The following is a 22,345-nucleotide window of genomic DNA, read 5'->3' as shown; positions in this document are numbered from 1 at the left end:
TTGTGATGCCCCCCCCCCCCCCACCTCGCATAATATCACAGTGCCCAATGCAGCCACCCCCTCTCCTGTCCCTGCTGGCCTCCAGCAAGAAAAAGAGCAATGCTGGCAATTTAGGGCACATAAAAATTTTGGTTGTATAATTAATAATGTAGGTTCTTTTGTTAATCGATATTAAACTGTTAGACTTGATCTGGCCATGCCCAGTGCTCGCACTCCACAGAATTACTTTCTTTAGTGTGCTCCAAATATTTCACAAGCCTAGCAATTCCCCTGCCTTACTGATAAAAATAAGGCGCTACCGCTGTTACATTGTTTTTAAAATTCGCAGCCTCCTTTTCCTTGCAGTTACTGACCTAGAACAAGTATATGGACAGCACTATTAGCATCAGCTACCCAATACCAGCTCCTGCAAATGATAACGGCAGAAAGACTGTTATTTAAGAGAGATTAGCAAATCATTAATTGATGCTGATCCAGTGGTAGGTTGGTGGATGCAAATGTGTGTTAGGGAATCATCATCAATCATTTCATATCCTGGTTCCAACAGCATTCGTTCCAAAATGGTTAAATCCTGCTGTGCAGCATCGGTACACATGTGAATTGTGACTAATAGGTAATTACATATGATTGAGGTGTACGTCATATGCCATAATTATTAATAAAGCTTAAGCGCAACAGAAGGTAACAAGGGCACTCAGTGATCAAATGAACATTTCTATTCATGTATAATGTGTTTTGTATATGCTTTATTAGTGGTCAAGGCTAACAAATATATATTTTTTTCAATCTAGCCAAATGCAAAATATTCAAATAAACAAAAAAATAGTGCATTATCTTTTTAAGCAAAATAAATCTTTACAACTACCCAAAACGACAATAAATCAGACATTGAATTTATGCAAATTAATTATGACATATACATCCTATCCATAAGTGAAAACAGTAGATGTAAACAATTGAAAGTGCAAATTCCACTTAAAAGGTGAAAAAATCTTGCAATAAAATCTTGAGAAAAGAATATTGTGCCCACAATAAAACACAGAAAACAAATATGTACTCCATGGTGTCCCACCAATGCTCAGAGGCTCCTTATCAGATTTTTTAAACTCAGAACAAAGGGATCAATTCCCCGAGGAGCCTGCTTCCCCTGATGGCTGTGTTGAGACAAAACGCATTGGGCGGGGCTTGGTTCACGATGTCATCACGCACGCTGGTGGTCTTGCAGTGGTGCTGTAATCTCTGTATTTACCAGTCTTTTGTCTCTCTATGTGAGCGGTATTTTTAAATAATCCCAACTTTGTTATAAAACACTGCTTTATGGGATTTGACTTTGTTCTCTTTATGCCCTGTGTGATTTTGATGCGGAGCGCTGAATAACCAGGAAACCTTAGTATATCATAGCTGTGTGACAGACAGGCACAATTGATCTTTGTTTTGAGATGAAATCTATCTGGTAAGGAGTCTGAGCTTTTCTGTATTTTGTCGTGAGCACAATTATCTTTTCGCAAGATTTGTTTCACCTTTTCAGTGGGACTTGCACTTTCAATTGTTTGCATCTATTGTTTTCACTTATGGATATGATATAGATGTCATAATTTATTCACATAACTTTAATGTCTTATTTGTTGCCAGTTTGGGTAGTTGTAAGGATTTATTTTGTTTGAAAGAGGTAGAGAACCTATTTTTTTTTAATGCATTTGTGGTCCAATATTTAGATGATTAGTGTGCTGCTGTTTAGTAATTCTTGGAGTAAGGAAAAGAAACTTAGCCAGAGGGCCGACATGACAGGGTTAAAAGGGGGTTTGGATTGGTAGGAATTTTTCAGGAAGGCTTAAAGTAAATATGGGGCACCTACTGGATTGGTGGAATGGAAAGAACAGGTGGGGCTTTAGGGATTGACCAGTAGGAGGATCCTGGTTGGTGAGGTCTTCATTTAGGAGAGAGACTATGTCGGAACAACTTCCCACCCCCTTTGACGTGGTTACGTTTTTGGTCTATTTCCTGTGGTGGCCTGTCATGGTAGCTGGCGGGGTACAAGGTCCTTGTATGTGCTTTATTTGATCAATGTAAATTGGTAGGGACCCGTTTTGGGTACAGCTCCCTGTGGTTTGTCTGAGTTGTATCTGCTAATAGTGGTATTGTCTCCTAGTCTGTGTTTTGTGGCTGGAGGCCCAAGTTTGGTTAAGCAGGTACATGAAGTAGTGGTGCCTACAAGGACCATGAGGCTTCGAATTTCAGACTGTACTGACTGTTGCTTGTATGATTTGTATATGTTAATTAGAGGATTTGGTTTAATAAAAGGCTGCTATGGCCAGTAAACTCCAGTTATGGTGTCTTGTGCATTACTTGGATAAAGAAGAAGAGGGTCAAGCAGTCATAGAGACAAAATCATCTTTTATACCCTAGTCAAGTTTTTTTGTTTGTACACTGAGCACAAGGATCTTCTTAGTTTTTTCAAATGTAAAATATTGAATATCATTTTTCCTTCTCATATGCATGCAGCAGGTTGAGCTTGAGATTTTTTTTTTCCTTACTTTTTTTTTTGTCATACTTACTTACTATTTTTTTGTTAAAAATCAGTTTTTTGTTATTTCTAGATTTCAATGGTAGGGATAAGCAAAGTAAATTTGGCACAATTACTACTGAGTTAATATTTTCACTGAGGGTGACATTGTGCCGTAGTTGAGAATTTTTCCTTTGTAAAATGTAAAATCGCAAAACTAATGAAGGGCCCTTTTTGGCACAGGACCAGAAAAGGTCCATGGTATTTGAAAGAAATTACCTCATGAGCAACTTAAAGCCCACTTTACTCCTATTATATAAGACTTATTTTAACCACTTGTGTCCCCGAGCCATTTTCTACCAAAACTGTTTGTTTTGGTTTCTTATACCTTTCCTTACCTTCCATCTTATACATCATTTTGGTAGGGCTTTCATTTGGAAGCAAATTATTAAATACATATTGTTATTTTCTTGTTTTAATTAGGAAGAAATAGGGTAAAGTTAGAAGGAAGTGGTGACAGCACTGTTCCCCACTTACATTGGGTATTTTAGTGGGATCTGTGATGGAGAAAGGAGCAGCAGGGGATCGCTAAAGGTGAGTATCAGTAGATTGGGGTGTGGGCTTTACACGGACACTTGTCTATTTAAAGTGGGACTAAACTGTATCTGAGCACCGCAAACTGAAAACACAATTTAATTTAATTTTAATAATCAAAGAAATTTCTCCATCCATCCATCCATGTCTCCATGCGTTATGTTCTTGAGAAATCTCATCGAAAAACACCCCCCAAGTATTTCTAGCCATGACCATCTTGAGTAAGGGCAGATGATTCATGTAACATTTACCTCCTGGAATCCCCTAGGTCAGGCATACAGGCAGGAGGCTGTGCTTAGCTGAGAATGCCTCTGCTCCCTTCCTGGGATGTATGACATAATTTTGGACAGAAACATGCCGTCAGAGGTTCTCAGGTGTGCCGCGGGATCAGGGGAGAGAAAGGGTGTCAGATGAGCCGATCTCCCGATCCCCTGCTGAACTGTACATCTGCAATGTGAGAAGCTCTGTCAACCTCAGCAAAGTGAAAATAAAGTGCAGGGGAGTGTGCTGTGCTCTCTGCTTCCCCCTACAGTGCAGTACCCGGCTGAATGAGGAAACTGGAAAGGTACTGCGCTAGAAGCTAGATTCATTTTAAAAGGGCTTTATACATGTGTCTGTGTGTGTGCATGTGAGTGTCTGACTGTCTGTGTGTGTACATGTGTCAGTATGTGTGTTTGTGTATGTATGTGTGTGTGTGCATGTATGTGAGTGTCTGTGTGTGTGTGTACATGTGTCTGTATGTGTGTATGTATGTGTGTGTGTGCATGTATGTGAGTGTCTGTATGTGTGTTTGTACATGTGTGTGCATGTGTGTATGTTTGTGTGCATGTGTCTGTATGTGTGTGTGCATGTGTGTGTACACGTGTCTGTATGTGTCTGTGCATGTTACTTTTAATCCTGACCCCCCCTCCATTCCTATACCATCAGATCTGCTTTTGTAGGGCTTGTTTGTGATAGCAGCAAAGACTGCTTCTCCTCTGAAAAGCAACCCATGCACACACAGATTGCTTTTCAGAGGCATTTGACAGGCGGTATTATGTTGCCTCCTCACTACCTGTTTTAATGCAGCATCACTACACCGCTATCGTGCAATGCACACAGTTGCAGGGTAGTTGCAGTGCAGCCCCATTCACCCTGGGTATACCTACAGCTGCAGCCACAGCATGTGGACACCCCCAGCTGCTGCCTCTGCAGCTAAAAGGGGAGAAGTTGGGGGTGGTAAAAACAGCTTAACCATGTGGTTTTACCACCCCTCCAACCTGACATGTGAACAAGCCCTTGGTTCACATCTGTGTGGCTGCGTGCTGCGTGTAGGGCAGCCCATTCATTTCAATGGGCTTCCCTACCCACAAAAATGCAGGGAAAGAAGTCCCCGACCTTTTTTTTTAAAAATTGCACTGCACCAAAAGCACCCCACGTTTTCCAATGTGTGGGGTATAATTAAGAATGGCACCCCTAAATAGCAGAGCATTTGTCTGTGTGTCAGGAACGAGTGCGATTTTACGCATGGTCCGCGACAGTAACGTGAACCAAGCCTTGGACTGGGGTGCCTCAAGACTGAAAAATACCTTTTAAGGGCGCCCCGTCTGGAAAAAGGTTGAGAAACACTGTACTATACTATGCATTTACTAATGATAGCAACATAAGGATTAAAAATAGTTATTGCTGATTGAGAGAGTTTAATCCTGCTTTAAGGCAGTGTTTGAATCCTTTGTATTGTTTCTGAACATTCATCCATGCATAGCCATTATAAAGGAGATGTTTGACCTCAATTAAGACTGTGCTCATTCATATGCATGCTCATGTGTTCCTTCCTATGCATCTACCCACAGAAAAAAAAAGATTGTTTGTAAATTGTATTCTTTACTCCTCTCCAATTGTATGTCAATGCCTATTGCTATCATAGCTTTGCCATGAAATCTCCTCTAGCTTTTTTCCCTCACTGCTAATGCACGGAAGCCATCATTTATTTTTTTCACACCTTTTAAAAGATCATTCTAGTTGTAGGATAGCTATAATGGCTTGTGTATCTTGGATGACAGCTCCAGAACCCTTGTTGGCATCTCTACCAGATTGTATTAATGTTTGGGTCACATCCAGTTGTAGAAACACTTTTAATAGGCTGCCAACAGTCTGCCAAGTTTTGTAGCGTTCAGCACTAAACATGTAGACAGGTTAATAAAACAAATGGCACCTCAACGCGACACAAAATATTACATCAACCTGACAAAACTGGTACGTCAACCTGCCGCTACTCCACGTAAATGATTGAGATTATCTATGAATTCCTGCATCTAAACTTTTGTATTGTCTATAGCAACTTTGTAAGAATTAAAGTGGAAGTCAAAGCAAAATCTAACTAACGCTAAACCTACTCTCAGCCACATTCTAAGCTTAATCTATCTAGCCCTGTAAAGCAAAAATTGCTATACATACCTGTCCTGAAGCCGCTTTGATCTGGTCTCCAGCGCGCCCTCTGTGTGCAGGAGAAAGACAAAAATGGCTGGGAAGTAAACTCACCCATAGTGTTGGGGTTTCCATTGACGGCTGCCTGTCCTACACAGTGAATCTGTCGCTGACAGCTCAGCCTGGGACTGAACTGGAGCTGCTTCAGAAAAGGTAAGTATTGCAAAAATGTTTTCTTTACAGGGTTAGATAGATTAGGTTTAGAGGTTTACGGTTGGCTAGGTTTTACTTTTATCAGCCATGACACCTTTTTCCAAGAAACAGCTAAAAGGAAAAATGTTTAAAACAATTTTAGGCATGCTGTAAGAAATGGGAACACATAACTCATTGTGGGGTTTTCTCAAAATTGACTGCAAAAGTGGAAATACACTTAAAAAAAAAGCAGATGCTACGAACCAGTAAACACTTGGCCTGCTTAGCTTTGGTCCCAGATGCAGGAGCATTTGGAAAATAAGGATACCAGCCATGATACAGGTTTAGCAAGCAATGTAGCTAGGTAAAGAATATAAGGGATGCCCAGTAGCAGTAAGTCACAAACACTTGCTCTTCTTCTGTATTGTTAAAGACATTTGGCTACTCATTCAGGTAGCTTCCCCATCTCTTATGAGTGCCAGGAGCATTTATAGCCACACTGGTAATTCTGATGTATGCCCGTGACACTATTTAGAGTTTAGGAAGCTACATGGATGAGCAACAACATGTCTTTAACATTACAGAACAAGTCCAGTTATAGGTGACTACCATTTGTTGTACAAAGACCTGAATAAATAAGAAAACTATTCAGCAGTTAGGCTGTGTCATATGATTCATATTTTAGTTTTTTAGTTTTTTTATCTTGTTTAGCTGGGGTATACTTAAAAAAAACTTCTAATAATTTTTAAACCATGTATCTGGAATAAGTGATTATTTGTAGGATTTCACCAAAAGAAAATTGGCAAATACCTGGTCATGTAATCTTTATTTTTATATAAAATATAAGAATTCAGTGTAGTGTGTAGCCTGGTATTTTCTAGCCTGATTACAGTGTGGTAGGCAGCTATCCATGTGTGATAATATAGGTGTTTCAATCACTCTCAGCATGACTGACAACTCTTCAATATTTTGGGGTGACAGTAGGAATTTGATTTGCTGTGTAGAGCTTGTACTTTGTGACTGCAGTCTAAATAAATTGCTTTATGTCAGCTTTGATAAAATATACTATTTATTGTATTCCTTTCTTTTGGTGGTTTGTATGAAATTTATAGAATTAGGATGTGTTAAGGTTATATCACCCTAAATTACATACAATATTTATTTAGAAAACCATGCATTACTGCTATAGAAGAATTATTCATTCCTCTAGATCAGCCTTTCTCAACCAGTTTTCCTCAAGAGCTTACAAAGGTTAGTTTACTGACCACTAATGAACAGAACGTTCTTCTTTCAACTGTCCACCAATGTGAGGGCCGTTGTCACCCTAATAAATGTAAGGGGCGTTTTTATTTTTTTATACATCATGGGACACAGAGTTAGGCTAATATTCATTACCTGCTGGGTTATACTTCATCTCCAGGTGAATGGACACTGGTAGACCAAAGGTCTTTAGACAGGAAGTGATCCCCTATATAACCCCTCCAATACAGGAAGTACTTCAGTTTTTTACCAGTGTCTGCAAGGTGGATGGCACGGTTGTTTGAGCTCTCTGATCTCCAAGTCTCTAGTCTCACAAACGGTTCTTAAATAAATCAGGGGATTGACCGATCGCATCCATTTGACACAGGTTTATATGCTTAGATAAATGGTACTCGAGCCTCGCAAAGAAGGCTCAAGATCCTGCAAGGTTTTTCCTGTAATGCAGCCTCCAGGCACTGGACCCTGCAAAGTGGAATCCTGGACTCTACAGCGCTAAGGCATTCCTGCAAGGTGCTGTACAGGTCCAAGGGAGTGGACTCTAAACATTAAAAGGGTACCCAAAAAAGGTCCTCAAGTGACAGGAACCCGCCGTGAAGTTGAAGATTGGGCTCTTAGTTTCTAAGCTGCCCTGCACCTGGACTGATAAGTGAAACCCCTTTATTATTTTTATTGTGGGGTGTTCCAGTGATTGTAACAGTCAGTCAAGCTAGCTAGAGGCTGGACACCTGTGTGTGGTGACCATACAGGGGAGTTTTTGGGCTAGCTGTGGGTGTTTGCTTGCTTGTGTCTGGCTGTTTTTTACCTGTATAATGGCGTACGGCGGTGCTCCATTTGGCCTTGGTTCACAATGCGCATATGCGTTCGCAAAAGTGTCGCTGGGCTCAGCAGTTTATTTGGAGGCCATGGCGCACGCGGCTTCACCACACATGAGCTATAGCCTTTATCTAGGTGCACGAAGATTTGCGTCATACGTAAATACAGGCACGCCCGTTCGCCAGGACCGCGTGACATGCGCACGCATGCCCAGGACGTTCCGGTGCACAGCCAGCGTATTTAAGCTGTGTATGCCAAGAATGCGGTGCTTCCAAAAGGCAGCTGTGGGGCACAGAGCAGGCTCTGAACCAGGTACTTGACTTGCAGTGGGTCATTTCACCTTACCCGGGTCACGTGAGTCACCAGGTGTTGCTTGGCAGGCTAAAGGTGCTTAGCAGGATTGTTGCATATGGGCTTGGTGAGCCCTATTAAAGAGTCTCCCTTCTGAGGTGTGTTAATACTACACCCAGGTACTCCCTTTTTGTGGCTAGTAAATGTCTTCAAAAAAGAGGAGCGGGACAAACACTACAGGGAAGGGCACTCCTACAGTATGTCATCAGTAGTTCCTGATGAACCTAGTCAACCTAGGACCAGAGGCTTCCGGGCAATCTGAGCCGCTGCGCCTATCTGGGATTGTGCCTACAGTCAATGCTGCTGCTTCTCCCCTTTTCACTATGGATGAACTGTCCTTAGCCGGGTTAGAGCACAGGATTGCTGTCATGATTGCCTTCATCCCGCAGGGTACCAAGAAGCGTGACAGATTCCCCTCCCCAGAGCCTCCTAGTCTGGAGAAGAAATGGTTTGAGGATGGGGAAGGGCTTAAAGCTCAGGATTCTGTGCATGGCCTGGCGGATGAGTCTGCTTCCGAGCAATCGCTTGGCTTTTAATCCTGACTCTTATCGAAATGGTTCGTTCTGCCTTTAAGTTGCCTTTTGCTGAGGTTACTGAGCCTTCCTGGTCCTCTTTGGGATCCCTGATGCCTCTTCAGGACACACAGGCTTTCCCCTCACACCCTCTATTGTTCCTCCTAAGAGGTTTTCACTTTTATATCCCATGGATAAATAGTTTGTTATAAAGAAGGAGCATGCCAGCCGTAGATGCAGCAGTCTCTTCCTTAAACAAGAACTTGACTTGTCCAGTAGATAACGCACAGGGCTTGAAAGACCCCATTGACAAGAAGTCATTATTAAAGGCTTCCTTTTTTTTGGCCAGTTCAGCTATTCAGCCAGCTGTTGCAGCAATTGGTATCTGCCAGTCCGTAAAGGATCAGGTCAGATGGCCTGACAGGCCTAACCAGGAGGATGATCTGCCTGAAAATAAGGCAGATATTCCTTGAGCGCTGTGTTTTGCTGTTGATGCCTTAAAGGATTCAATACATCAGGTTTCATATTTGGCTCTCTTGTCTGTATGTATGCGCAGACTTTTGTGGCCTAAGAACTGGTCAGCCGAGCTTCCTTGTAAGAAGTTATTGGCAGGTTTCCCCTTTCATGGGGAACGTTTATTTGGCGATCATTTGGACAAATATATATAAAAGATTTTCGGAGGGAAGAGTTTTCTACTTCCTGTGAAGAAAAGCAACAGACGTCCCTCGTTTAAAACCTCAGGGACTGCTTCCTCAAATGTCTAAACCCAGCACCAAGCCCTCCTTTTGAGGAGACTCCCCATTCCATTGAGTGGGGGGAAGGCTGCTGCACTTTGAAGACATTTGGAGAACAATAGTTCAGGACGAGTGGGTCACCAACTATATCCCGTGGTTACAAGCTGGAGTTGCGGGGGGTTCCCCCTCAGGGGTTTTTAGGATCCAGCGTTCCCTCGGATCTCCCAAAAAGAGACTTTTTGCTTCAGGCACTACATAATTTAGTGCATCAAGGAGTGATTGTAGAGGTTCCTGTACCCGAAAGGGGCGCAGGGTTTTACTCAAACCTATTTACGGTTCACAAACCAAAAGGGGTCACAAGGCCCATTTTGGACCCAAGATCCCTGAACCAGTATCTACTGAGCCAGTCCTTTTGAATGGAGTCTGTCCACTCAGTAGTAGCCTCACTCCAGATGGGAGACTTTCTAGCCTCCATCGATATAAAGGACGCATATTTACACGTACCTATCTTTCAGCCTCATCTGAAGTTCCTGCGATTTGTAGTAGAGGGACGTCATTTTCAGTTTGTGGCTCTAACCTTCAGGCTTGCTACAGCTCCCCGGGTGTTCACAAAGGTCCTAGCACCAGTACTGGGTGTTTTAAGGGCCCAAGGGATCCTGGTGCTCAGGTATCTGGACGACCTCCTGCTCAGAGATCACTCACTACAGGCTCTAGAACAGAACATAACATGCACAGTGCGGTATTTGGAAAGCTTAGGCTGGATAATAAATACGGAAAAGTCAACCTTGAGACCACCTCAACGTCTAAAGTATTTAGGTCTGTTCCTAGATACAGTCCAAGCAAGACCACCCACAAGGATCTGTGCCCTGAAGGATCAGGTGCATCAGATAAAGGGCACCAGACAACCCTCTATTCGGCTCTGTATGAATCTTCTAGGGAGGATGGTATCATCCTTCGAGGCGGTACCCTATGCCCAGTTCCATTCCAGGCCTCTACAACAAGACATCTTGTTGGCTTGGAACAGGAGAGGACAAGCCCTGGATTATCCAATGTTCTTATCTCCTCTGGCACACTTAAGCCTAAACTGGTGGTTGCAGGATCAGAACCTGCGAAAAGAAAAATTCTTCCTGCCGGTACCTTGGAGAGTACTGACTACAGATGCCAGTCTCTCAGGCTGGGGAGCGACCCTTGAAGGGCTCACAGCTTAGGAGAAATGGTCAAGGACAGAACAGAACCTCCCCATCAACGTTCTGGAATTACAGGCAGTATGTCTAGCCCTATGGTCCTGGACAATGCCACTGCAATGGCCTATATAAAGCACCAAGGCGGTACCAAGTGTCATTCAGCTCTGAAGGAGGTGAACCACAAACTAGCCTGGGCAGAGGGACATGTGCCGATTTTATCGGCAGTCTATATCGCGGGAGTAGAAAACTGAAAGGCAGTTTATTTCAGCCACCAGCAGATTTGCCCGGGGGAATGGTCCCTACACCCAGGGGTGTTCCAGGAAATTTACCAATGTTGGTGATAGCTGGAGGTCGACCTACTGGCATCCAGGTTCAACAACAAGCTACAGCAGTTTGTGTCCCGAACAAGAGATCCTCTGGCAATCGGAGCAGATGCTCTGGTAATTCCATGGAGCCAGTACTGGTTTATGTTTTCCCTCCGATTCCCCTCCTTCCACATTTGTTGCACAGGATTCAGAGGAAGTTCTGGTGGCACCAGCCTGGCCCAGAAGGACCTGGTTCCTGGAGATTGTGAGACTGACAATAGACAGGCCATGGACGCTTCCACTTTGCCCCGATCTACTGTCTCAAGGTCTTATATTCCACCCTAATTTACAGTCTCTAAATTTGACGGCATGGCTATTGAAGCCAGGGTGTTAAAGGACTGTGGCATCTCGGGACCAGTGGTATCTACCCTAGTGAATGCTAGAAAAGCTGTCACTAGAAAGATTTACAGTCAGGTCCAAAAATATTGGGACATCGACACAATTCTAATCTTTTTGGCTCTATACATCACCACAATGGATTTGAAATGAAATGAACAAGATGTGCTTTAACTGCAGACTTTCAGCTTTAATTTGAGGGTATTTACATCCAAATCAGGTGAACGGTGTAGGAATTACAACAGTTTGTATATGTGCCTCCCACTTTTTAAGGGACCAAAAGTAATGGGACAGATTAACAATCATCCATCAAACTTTCACTTTTTAATACTTGGTTGCAAATCCTTTGCAGTCAATTACAGCCTGAAGTCTGGAATGCATAGACATCACCAGACGCTGGGTTTCATCCCTGGTGATGCTCTGCCAGGCCTCTACTGCAACTATCTTCAGTTTCTGCTTGTTCTTGGGGCATTTTCCCTTCAGTTTTCTCTTCAGCAAGTGAAATTCATGCTCAATCGGATTCAGGTCAGGTGATTGACTTGGCCATTGCATAACATTCCACTTCTTTCCCTTAAAAAACTCTTTGGTTGCTTTCGCAGTATGCTTCAGGTCATTGTCCATCTGCACTGTGAAGCGCCGTCCAATGAGTTCTGAAGCATTTTGCTGAATATGAGCAGATAATATTGCCCGAAACACTTCAGAATTCATCCTGCTGCTTTTGTCAGCAGTCACATCAATAAATACAAGAGAACCAGTTCCATTGGCAGCCATACATGCCCACGCCATGACACTACCACCACCATACTTCACTGATGAGGTGGTATGCTTTGGATCATGAGCAGTTCCTTTCCTTCTCCATACTCTTCTCTTCCCATCACTCTGGTACAAGTTGATCTTGGTCTCATCTGTCCATAGGATGTTGTTCCAGAACTGTGAAGGCTTTTTTAGATGTTTTTTGGCAAACTCTAATCTGGAATTCCTGTTTTTGAGGCTCACCAATGGTTTACATCTTGTGTTGAACCCTCTGTATTCACTCTGGTGAAGTCTTCTCTTGATTGTTGACTTTGACACACATACACCTACCTCCTGGAGAGTGTTCCTGATCTGGACAACTGTTGTGAAGGGTGTTTTCTTCACCGGGGAAAGAATTCTTCAGTCATCCACCACAGTTGTTTTCCGTGGTCTTCCAGGTCTTTTGGTGTTGCTAAGCTCACCGGTGCGTTCTTTCTTTTTAAGGATGTTTCAAACAGTTGATTTGGCCACACCTAATGTTTTTGCTATCTCTCTGATGGGTTTGTTTAGTTTTTTCAGCCTAATGATGGCTTGCTTCACTGATAGTGACAGCTCTTTGGATCTCATATTGAGAGTTGACAGCAACAGATTCCAAATGCAAATAGCACACTTGAAATGAACTCTGGACCTTTTATCTGCTCCTTGTAAATGGGATAATGAGGGAATAACACACACCTGGCCATGGAACAGCTGAGCAGTCAATTGTCCCATTACTTTTGGTCCCTTAAAAAATGGGAGGCACGTATACAAACTGTTGTAATTCCTACACCGTTCACCTGATTTGGATGTAAATACCCTCAAATTAAGGCTGAAAGTCTGCAGTTAAAGCACATCTTGTTCGTTTCATTGCAAATCCATTGTGGTGGTATATAGAGCCAAAAAGATTAGAATTGTGTCGATGTCCCAATATTTATGGACCCGACTGTATCATAAGGTCTGGAAGACTTATATTGCTTGATGTGAAGCCAAAAAAATGGCATCCTCGGAAGTCGGATTGGGAGAATTCCCTCTTTTCTACAGTCAGCTGTGGAAATCAAATTGGCTTTGCGTACAATCAGAGGTCAAGTTTTGGCTCTATCAGTATTCTTCCAAAGGCCTTTAGCCTTCCATTCACTGATCCGAACCTTTATGCAGGGGGCAACTCGCTTGCTTCCCCCCATTAGGTCACCTATGTGTCCTTGGGACTTGAACTTGGTGCTGTCCGTGTTACAGAAACAACCACTTGAGCCTATCGAGGAAACTCTATTAGACTTGCTGTCACACAAGCTAGCCTTCCTGATGCCCATCACCTCGGCTAGAAGGGTGTCGGAGTTGGCGGCCTTTTCATGCAGGGAACCATATTTGAACCTTCACTGCGACAGGGTCGTGTTACGACCTGTTTTATCCTTTTTGCCAAAAGGGGTCTCAGCCTTTCATTTGAATCAGGACTTTTTTTTGCCTTCTTTTTTCTCCCAGCCTTGTTCGACGGAAGAGAGACGACTGCATTCTTTGGACATTGTCCGGGCAGTCAAGGTTTATTTGTCTAGATCTGTGGAGATCCGAGGATCAGACTCCTTTTTTGTTTTACCAAAAGGACCCAAGAAGGGGCTGGCAGCTTCCAAAGCTTCCATTGCCAATTGAGTCCATCAATTGGTCATTCAGGCCTATGGTCTGAAACATAAAGCTTCTCCCTTTAGGATGAGAGCTCATTCTACCAGGGGTATAGGAACCTCCTGGGCTTTTCTACATCAGGTATCTGTGGCTCAGATTTGTAAGGCTACTACCTGGTCTTCAGTGCATACGTTCACAAAATTTTATCAAGTAGATGTTGTTATTGCTTGGCAGGGTGTCTCCCTCCCCTGAAGGCTATTGCTCTGGGACATCCAAGCAGGTAATGAATATTAGCCTAACTCAGTGTCCCATGATGTATGAAAAAGAAAATAGGATTTTTTCATCATACTTACCTGTAAAATCCTTTTCTTTGAGTACATCGTGGGACACAGAGGTCCCTCCCCTCTTTTTGAGAATTCAGTACTTGCTATAAAACTTAAGTACTTCCTTTATGGGAGGGGTTATATAGGGGTTCACTTTCTGTCTAAAGACCTTTGGTCTACCAGTGTCCATTCACCTGGAGATGAAGTATAACCCCCATGAATATTAGCCTAACTCTGTGTCCCATGATGTACTCAAAGAAAAGGATTTTACAGGTAAGTATGATGAAAAAATCCTATTTTTTCTGCCGACCACCAGTCCAAGGAGGTCCTTCACAAAGCTATTTGTAAGAGGTAGGAGGAAAGCACATTTAAATTAAGCATTTATGGGGCTTCTCCACTGATCACAAATCATTAATGTAAAGGAAATTCTTCATGTAACTGACCTTTAATGTATGGTGTCCCTTATCCCACTGACTATATGGGCAAGAGGTCTTTCTGTTGACCACCAGTGTAATGAGGCCCTTCTCCACTGACCATCAATGCAAGGTGGGAATTTATTCACTTAACCCTTATGTAAAGGACATTCTTCCTCCAACTGTCTACCAATGTGAGGCCTCACTTACTCCACTAACCATAAACATCAGAGGCCTTCTCTGCTAACCATCAGTGTAAGGGGACCCTTCTCTTTTGATTAACCCCTTCCCGACCGGCACACGCCGATGTAAATCGGCAGAATGGCATGGCTGGGCAAATGGACTTACAGGTACATCCATTTGAATTCCCCGCCATGCCATTGCGTGCGCGCTGCCGGCGGCGCGCGTGCACGCGCTGGCCGGGAGCTCCGTGAGCTCGGGTCGTGGGTCCCGCGGATACCCGCAATCGCCTCACGGAGAGGACAAACGGGGAGATGCTGATGTAAATAGCATCTCCCCGTTCTGCCTAGTGACGTGTCACTGATCACAGCTCTCTGTCATCGGGAGCAGTGATCAGAGTAATGACACTACTAGCCCATCCCCCCTACAGTTAGTAATCACTCCCCTAGGACATACTTAACCCCTCCCCGCCCCCTAGTGGTTAACCCCTTCACTGCCAGTGTCATTTACACAGTAATCAGTGCATTTTTAATCGCAGTGGTCCCAAAAATGTGTCAAAAATTTCCAACATGTCCGCCATAACATTGCAGTCACAATAAAAATCGCTGATCGCCGCTATTACTAGTAAAAAAAAATTATTAATAAAAATGCCATAAAACTATCCCCTATTTTGTAAACGCTATAACTTTTGCGCAAACCAATCAATAAACGCTTATTGCGATTTTTTTTTTTTTTTTTTTTTTACCAAAAATATGTAGAAGAATACGATCGGCCTAAACTGAGGGAAAAAAATGTTTTTTTATATATTTTTGGGGGATATTTATTATAGCAAAGTGTAAAAAATAATGTGTTTTTTTCAAAATTGTCGCTCTTATTTTGTTTATAGCGCAAAAAATAAAAATCACAGAGGCGATCAAATACCACCAAAAGAAAGCTCTATTTGTGGGGGAAAAAAGGACGTCAATTTTGTTTGGGAGACTCGTCGCACGACCGCGCAATTGTCAGTTAAAGCGACGCAGTGCCGAATTGCAAAAAACGCTCTGGTCAGGATAGGGGTAAAATCTTCCGGGGCTGAAGCGGTTAATGGAACCTTCTCCATTGACCACCAATGTAAGGGTGAATTTCTTCACTGATCATTATTGTGGGGGTACATTTCCACAGACCACCAATGTAGGGGAGGGGGGGGGGCTTTTTCTGGCCAATATTATTTGATTTTAGTTTCATGATTATAAAGGGCATGATTTCTATGATTGCATCTACAACTTTATGATCACGCTAAAGAACCATAAGCTGTAGATTTACTTTTTAGCAGGAGTTCCCTGAGACCTGAACTGTATGATTTTCTAAGGACTGGACATATATTTAGCAGAATTAGCCAATGTGAAGGCACCAGATTGTCCTAGTTTTCAAACGGATTTCCTTATCACTAGTGGTAACCAAGAAAAGTTTTTAAACTGAAATCCAGCCTTAAACTTCCATCCTGCACAGTTGTACAGGCTTCTTCTGTAATAAAATGTCTTAGTCTGATATCACTGCGCACTGTGAACTTCATTACAAACTGAAGCAATTCAGATAGATCATGTCTCATTCCCTGGCTGGAGGACATCCAGCATATAGCGCTTTCCTCACCAGCTAAGCTGTCCTTAGCCCACCCCTTGCATTCATTGGATTTTAGTTCTTTCAATCATGGAGGCTCAGCTTAACATATTGATATTACCACAGCTTCCTGTTTTCAGGAAAATATGTACTGCACCCTGCTGGCCCTTCCCACCAGCCATGATCTAATGATGATGTCACCATGTCTGAAATAAGGTACAGTATGTAATGAAAATAGAAACATTTTTTTTTTTTAAATAATAATATTAGCATGTTGATGAGAGGGAAAATGAGGAACCAGTGAAGGCAAAATACAAGCAGATTAAACTTTAGCTTTAAAGTGGTTCTAAAGGCTGAAGGTTTTATAAGCATGAAGGTAAAAAACCTTCAGTGTGCAACTCCCCCCCTCAGTCCCCCTAATACTAACCTGAGACAGATCTCAATCCAGCGATGTACACGAGAGCAGCGGCTCTCCCGGGTCTCTCCTTCCTAATTGGCCGAGATGCAGGAGCTATTGGCTCCCACTGCTGTCAGTCAACATAAAGAACATGATTTAACGATTGCATCTACAACTTTATGAGCATGCTAAAGTACCATAAGCTGTCAGGTGGGGCTTATGGGCACAGAGCAGGGCACTTGCAATGCAATGGGGGCACTCAGCAGGGGCCCAGAGCCCCTGGTGGGAGATCTGAGAAGAGGAAGATTGGGGCTGCTCTATGCAAAACCAGGTGCAAAACCATTTTCAAACACTTTAAATCTAATCCACTCTTAATATGATGAGACTATTAGAGAATCCTGATGGAACATTCAGTTATGCTATGAATTGGACAAGCAGGAGGTTGCATTATATTCTTTCTCAATCTTGAGAGGAATTTAGGCAGCAGAGGAAAGGCCCAGGCATTAAGTGAGTCTATGTGTAGCCTCTATTCTGAATGTCTCAACCTTACATTAATAATGTAGGGAACGTTAGTTTATGTGGCAGATATCTACAGGGATGGACAGTCATATGGTCACTTGTTTCTACATATCCCGCCTCTAGCTCAAACCCATGTGTGGATCCAACCAAGAACTGCTAAAAGGGTAAAAATTCCTTAAAGTAAAGGGTAAAAGTCATTTTAAAATTAGGAACATCATCTAGGCCAGCTTTTCACAACCTTTATACTTTAGGGGAACTCTTGAAATAATTCTCAGGGAACCCCTGCGAAAGCCAATTCATTGGGGGTCAATGAGAAGCATACCCCCCCTTTCAGTTGTGGTCAGAATGCTCCCCTTGGAGATAGTTAAAAAGATCATTGGTGTCATGCCATTTATTTATTCCAAGTGGAGTTGGCCCTGGAATTATGCAGTCACCATCAAATTGGAGGTTAATTAGACGCAACTCAAGGAACCAGTAGCAACCTGTGGAGAACTCTGGTTGAGAATCGCTGATCTAGGCTGTGAAACAAGGCAGGTTTGCCATTTTATGGACCTTCATTTGAAATGGGTACCCTCTCCTGTACATAATGTCCTGAACGTGCATGTTAACATTAATGATCTGTAGTAAGATGAGGCATGACTGGAATAGCAGGCACAGGAAAGAACATCCTTTTGTCAAGTAGGGTGTAAGTAACTGATTACAAAGGGGTTTCACTGAGGTTAAATATAGTTAGTCACTAAGGTTTTGGGTATAAAACTAATCCTAATGTTACTTTGGCTGTGCAGAATTTCCATGCACTTTATGTTGTATGGAACACTATTAGTAATAATTTGTTCATTAAAACAGCTTGGTGAATGTACCTCATCTTAGATATGGAATCCTGAAAGTGTAACTGCCCTCTGGAATCTTTATTTGATACTTTGGAGGCTTTTTAATCCGAGACTGGAGCACAAATATTAAAAGTACTGAACAGAAATAACAGAACACATATACAGGCCCAGCGGTATTTTTAGAAGTGGCCATGAAGTGCCAAGGGGCCACACAGCCAAGAGCTCGCTGGATCATGGACAGGTGAGTATATAATACTGAAAAGGGCTTAGGGCAGGAGATATAGAATGAAGTTCAACCCTGAAGCTGTACCACCGAAGGAGGCACACATGGGGCAGAGCTGGAGAATGGATAGGGTATGTATTTGCTTTGAAAACATTTCTGTTTTTACAGGAAGGGGTGGCAATAAGAAAAAACAAAAAACGTATGCCGGAACTGGGCTACAATACAGATTTTTTTTATACAGTTCTAAGGGTTGTTTCACTTGTGCAACGTGGTCTTTAGGAACACCTCTCAACACCCCATGAATATGGTCTACATTGTAAATTGTGTACTGATCCATGCTGTGTGTGTATTATAAATCCCTTTCAATGTAAAAGCAGACGGTGTTCTAACTATAATAAAGTGCAACATCAGGCCACTCAGGGTATAAAGACTTATCCACTGGCCCATAGCAAAGATCCAAATGTTATTAAAAATAAATAATGGAACCTCTGAATGATTGGCAAAACTCTTCAGTGACATTTTTAGAAGCATATATGTATTTGCAATTCATTTTTTTTTTATCCAGATTAAATACAGCATAACAATGTGTGTTTTTGGAACAGCACAAATATCATACTCTTCTGTTCTTCTGAGAAATGTGTTTTTTCCTGGAAAATAATTAATTTCTGAACAGTTCTTTTTCTTACTTCACAGTACAAACAAGTGGAGCAGTACATGTCATTTCACAAATTGCCTTCTGATATGCGGCAGAAGATACATGATTATTACGAGCACAGGTACCAAGGAAAGATCTTTGATGAGGACAACATTCTGAGTGAGCTCAATGATCCACTGAGGGAGGTGAGACATATACAAATGCATTTCCTGTGGTTTGCACAGTCAGCTGGACTTAAACAGCTGGCTTCATGTGTATTATGGCAAATTCTGACTTCTCTGCACTGCTATGTTTTTCAGCATATGTATGATTTTGTTCAGGGCTCGAATACTACTCAGGTGTGGGGAATTTATCAAGATGAAATGGATGTTACACATTCTATAGAATCTATTTACACTTGCTCGTTGGGTTGCAGTAAAAACAGGCTTTTTTACCATGGCCCCCTCTAAGCTGCAAAGGCAGCAAGAGGGTTGTACATGTGGCACAGCCATGATGTTCTGTTGTATTGGGCGGGCAGTATTGGCATTTAATGCAACCTTTTCAAGTTAATAGGGCTGTGCCACAACTGCTCTGCACACATTTGCAAATACATGCGTAAGCTACAGGCCCCATCAAGGCACCCTGATATTTCTGCAGTCCCTAACTCTAACTTTTGAGTCTCCACTAGGGTTGCCACCTCATCCCACATTAATTACACAGGTTCTGTGGCTGATTAAGGTGGTAATTAAATTTACTTGGTGCCTTATCTGCATTAAATTAGCCTCAGAACCTGTGTAATTCATACGTGTTCGGGTTTAACGGGATGAGGTGGCAACCCTAGACACCACAATGGGAGCACATGCATTCTAATGGATAGGCAGAGGGCAGGCTCCTTGTTTCAAAGACCAGTTATAGGCAGGGGCTGTGGTTACTTGTTTGTAGCACATCGAAACATAGCCTAATCTAACTTCTGTTTCAGGCTGGCAGCGCTAAACCACTACCTTGCAGTCACCAGCAGCGTTGTCAGGCTTTAGTTTATGCTCCTCTGGTTGGCCATCGGGATGCCTGTCTGATAGACTTGTTAAGCAAACCAACAGCCTACTGAAGGAGCACACATGGCTGTGCTGACAACTCTGCTGCCAAGTGTGAAGCAAAGCTCAAAATTGTCGTCCTTCAAAAAAAGTAATGCTACTGGCAGGATGTCCAAGGAAAAAACTTTGCAACAGATTCACAAAAAAGTGAGATTATGAAAAACAAACTGAAAAATAGACTTTGAATTCACATATGCTTTACTTATTTAGCTGCCATAACTGTTACAGCAGTGACAGCACCGCTTTGTAAACAATCTCCCAGCCATGCAACCAAAGGTGTGTTTACTTTTTTTTTTTTTTAGCCCTGTCTGCCAGTGACCATACCTAATCTTCCCTGAGTAGTATGTATGATGTCAAACTCTGGTCACCCTGGCTGGGAAAAAAATTAAAATGTGCTCGATCGGCTTCAGCAGATTGCAAGGGTGATATGAGGGGTCTAACAATCTCCTGATACCTCCTTAGAGAGGATCTGTGTCCTGCACAATTCTTTTTCTTGTTATTGCTTGCTAAAGTATAACTAAAGGCAACATTTTTTTTTTTTTTTTTTTTAGTTTTGGATAGAGTGGAGAGGGATGAGAACACTTCTCGGTTTTTACTGCTGTCTGTGCTCCCATTAAGGATATTCACACTCTTTATTTGTCCTGTTTACCATTATCATTGAAAGTGAAATCCCAAACGTTGGGTTTTCCCCAGAAAAGTAAAAGAGGGAAAATCTTCCAATGGGGTCACTAGTTCTGGTTACCTGGGGGTCACCAAGGAATTTACTTAATTGGCAGGTTTTTCTTCTCACTTCCTGTTTGGCTATAGGATAGGAAGTGAAGGGAAATCTCTGCAATGGGAGGTCGGAAAAAAAAACAAAAACATTCTGACAGGGGTTACAGCCCTCTGTTGCTCTATCCAAAATGAAAAAAAAACAAGTTTGCCTATAGTTCTACTTTAAGAAAAAAGTTTTTGTTTTTTGATTAAAGTTTTAATGTTTTTTTTTTTATCATACACACAAACACAACATAATGTGTGGGTGGATACACAAACAAAAACAATCGTGCTTCAGGTATTGATGGGCATGCCGGAGTTAAAGTAATAATTCTAGGATCATCATTACCCGTTAAATCTAAATTGATAAATTTGGGTACCATAGATTTCCTCCTTTTTACAGGCATGTCCTGTTTTGAGTCTTGACATATTTGGTATATATAGTATTTACTTGATGCAACCTCATCTTTTATATTTTACAAAAAAAAATGGGGATTGTAGTATAATAACTTGAGCATATTTTCTACTGGAAATAGAGGTATGATAAAAAGTTGCTCAAATATCATGTGCCATTAAAAAAAATGCTATTACAGTGGTACCTTGGATTATGAGCATAATTTGTTCCAGAAGAATGCTTGTAATCCAAAGCACTCGTATATCAAAGCGAGTTTCCCCATAGGAGTCAAAGGAAACTCAGATAATTTGTTCCACGGTGACTTCTATTGTATGCAGTACCGCATGTGGCCAGAGGTGGGGGCGCCGTAAACACTCAGAGCCGCTCGGATGCACTCAGACACTCGGAGAGGCTTGGAGACACTCGGGAATTAAGTGTTTCTGATTGTCTCCGAATGTCATCAGCGCTCCCCGCACCTCTGCCCAAATGCAGTACTGCACACCCCATTGGCTTGAATCCTGCTCGTCTTACTAGACAACACTTGCAAACCAAGTCAGGATTTAAAAAAAAATAATAGCTTGTATTGCGAAGTGTTCGTAAACCGCATTACTCGCAATCCGAGGTATTACTGTACCACCATTTTATTTTGAAGGGCCTTTAATTTTAAAAACTATGTAAGGTTTTGGGGTTTTAAGTGCATCTTCATGTGAATAAAATAGCGTTGGCTAATTTTGGTGGTCTGTCCCCCATTGGAGAGAGTTCTTTTTATTTCCTGCCTTGTTGACAGGAAAGGATAGGAAATTTCTCCAAAGTCCCCATTGGATGATTTCCCTTCACCTCCAATGACAGCAGGGCAAATAGAGGGCGACTCGCCCCCCCCACAGACAGCAAAAAATAAAAAAAGGACAGATGTTTTAACCCTTTGTTAAGCTTTTTAAAACAAACAAAAAAAAGCATAGTTTTGACTTTGGAAATACTTTAATTTTTATGTTATGTTCTGAAAACAACAAGGCCCATTATGTGGATGTATTTACTAACCTAAATGTATTTATTTTTTTCTATTGCATAGTTTTGTGAGCATGAAATGTCTTTTGTCATGGTAAAATTAATTTGAGGTTTATATTAAAAACTGTATTTAAGAAGCAATCCTAGAAACTTGATTGCAATTTTAAGCTGCGATTAGCAGTTTTGAGATATCTGCAAGTATAATTGCTTATAAGGATTATCAAATTTGAGAAATGTTCAGTGTGGCATATGCACTTTGTTAGAACTGGTTGATTTGGATTGAAGGGTCGATGGATGAAAATATTTTCATTAGGTACAAAAGCTGAAAGTCATAGAGCTTTGTGTCATTCAAGGT

At 42.0% G+C, this 22,345-nt stretch overlaps 1 protein-coding gene across 1 annotated transcript in view; it reads left to right on the top strand.

Annotated features, from left to right (window-relative positions):
• HCN1 (hyperpolarization activated cyclic nucleotide gated potassium channel 1) overlaps positions 1-22,345 on the top strand; it is a 649,367-nt gene that overhangs the window by 527,718 nt on the left and 99,304 nt on the right. The window contains exon 5 of the mRNA XM_073622158.1: positions 18,807-18,953. Within this exon, the coding sequence (XP_073478259.1) occupies positions 18,807-18,953 (147 nt within the window). The remainder of the gene's footprint in view (positions 1-18,806; positions 18,954-22,345) is intronic.

Source organism: Aquarana catesbeiana, linkage group LG01, assembly GCF_042186555.1.
Source record: "Aquarana catesbeiana isolate 2022-GZ linkage group LG01, ASM4218655v1, whole genome shotgun sequence".
NCBI classification, from domain to species: domain Eukaryota; kingdom Metazoa; phylum Chordata; class Amphibia; order Anura; family Ranidae; genus Aquarana; species Aquarana catesbeiana.
Note: the sequence above shows the minus strand (reverse complement) of the source record. Positions and strands in the feature narration are given on the sequence as shown.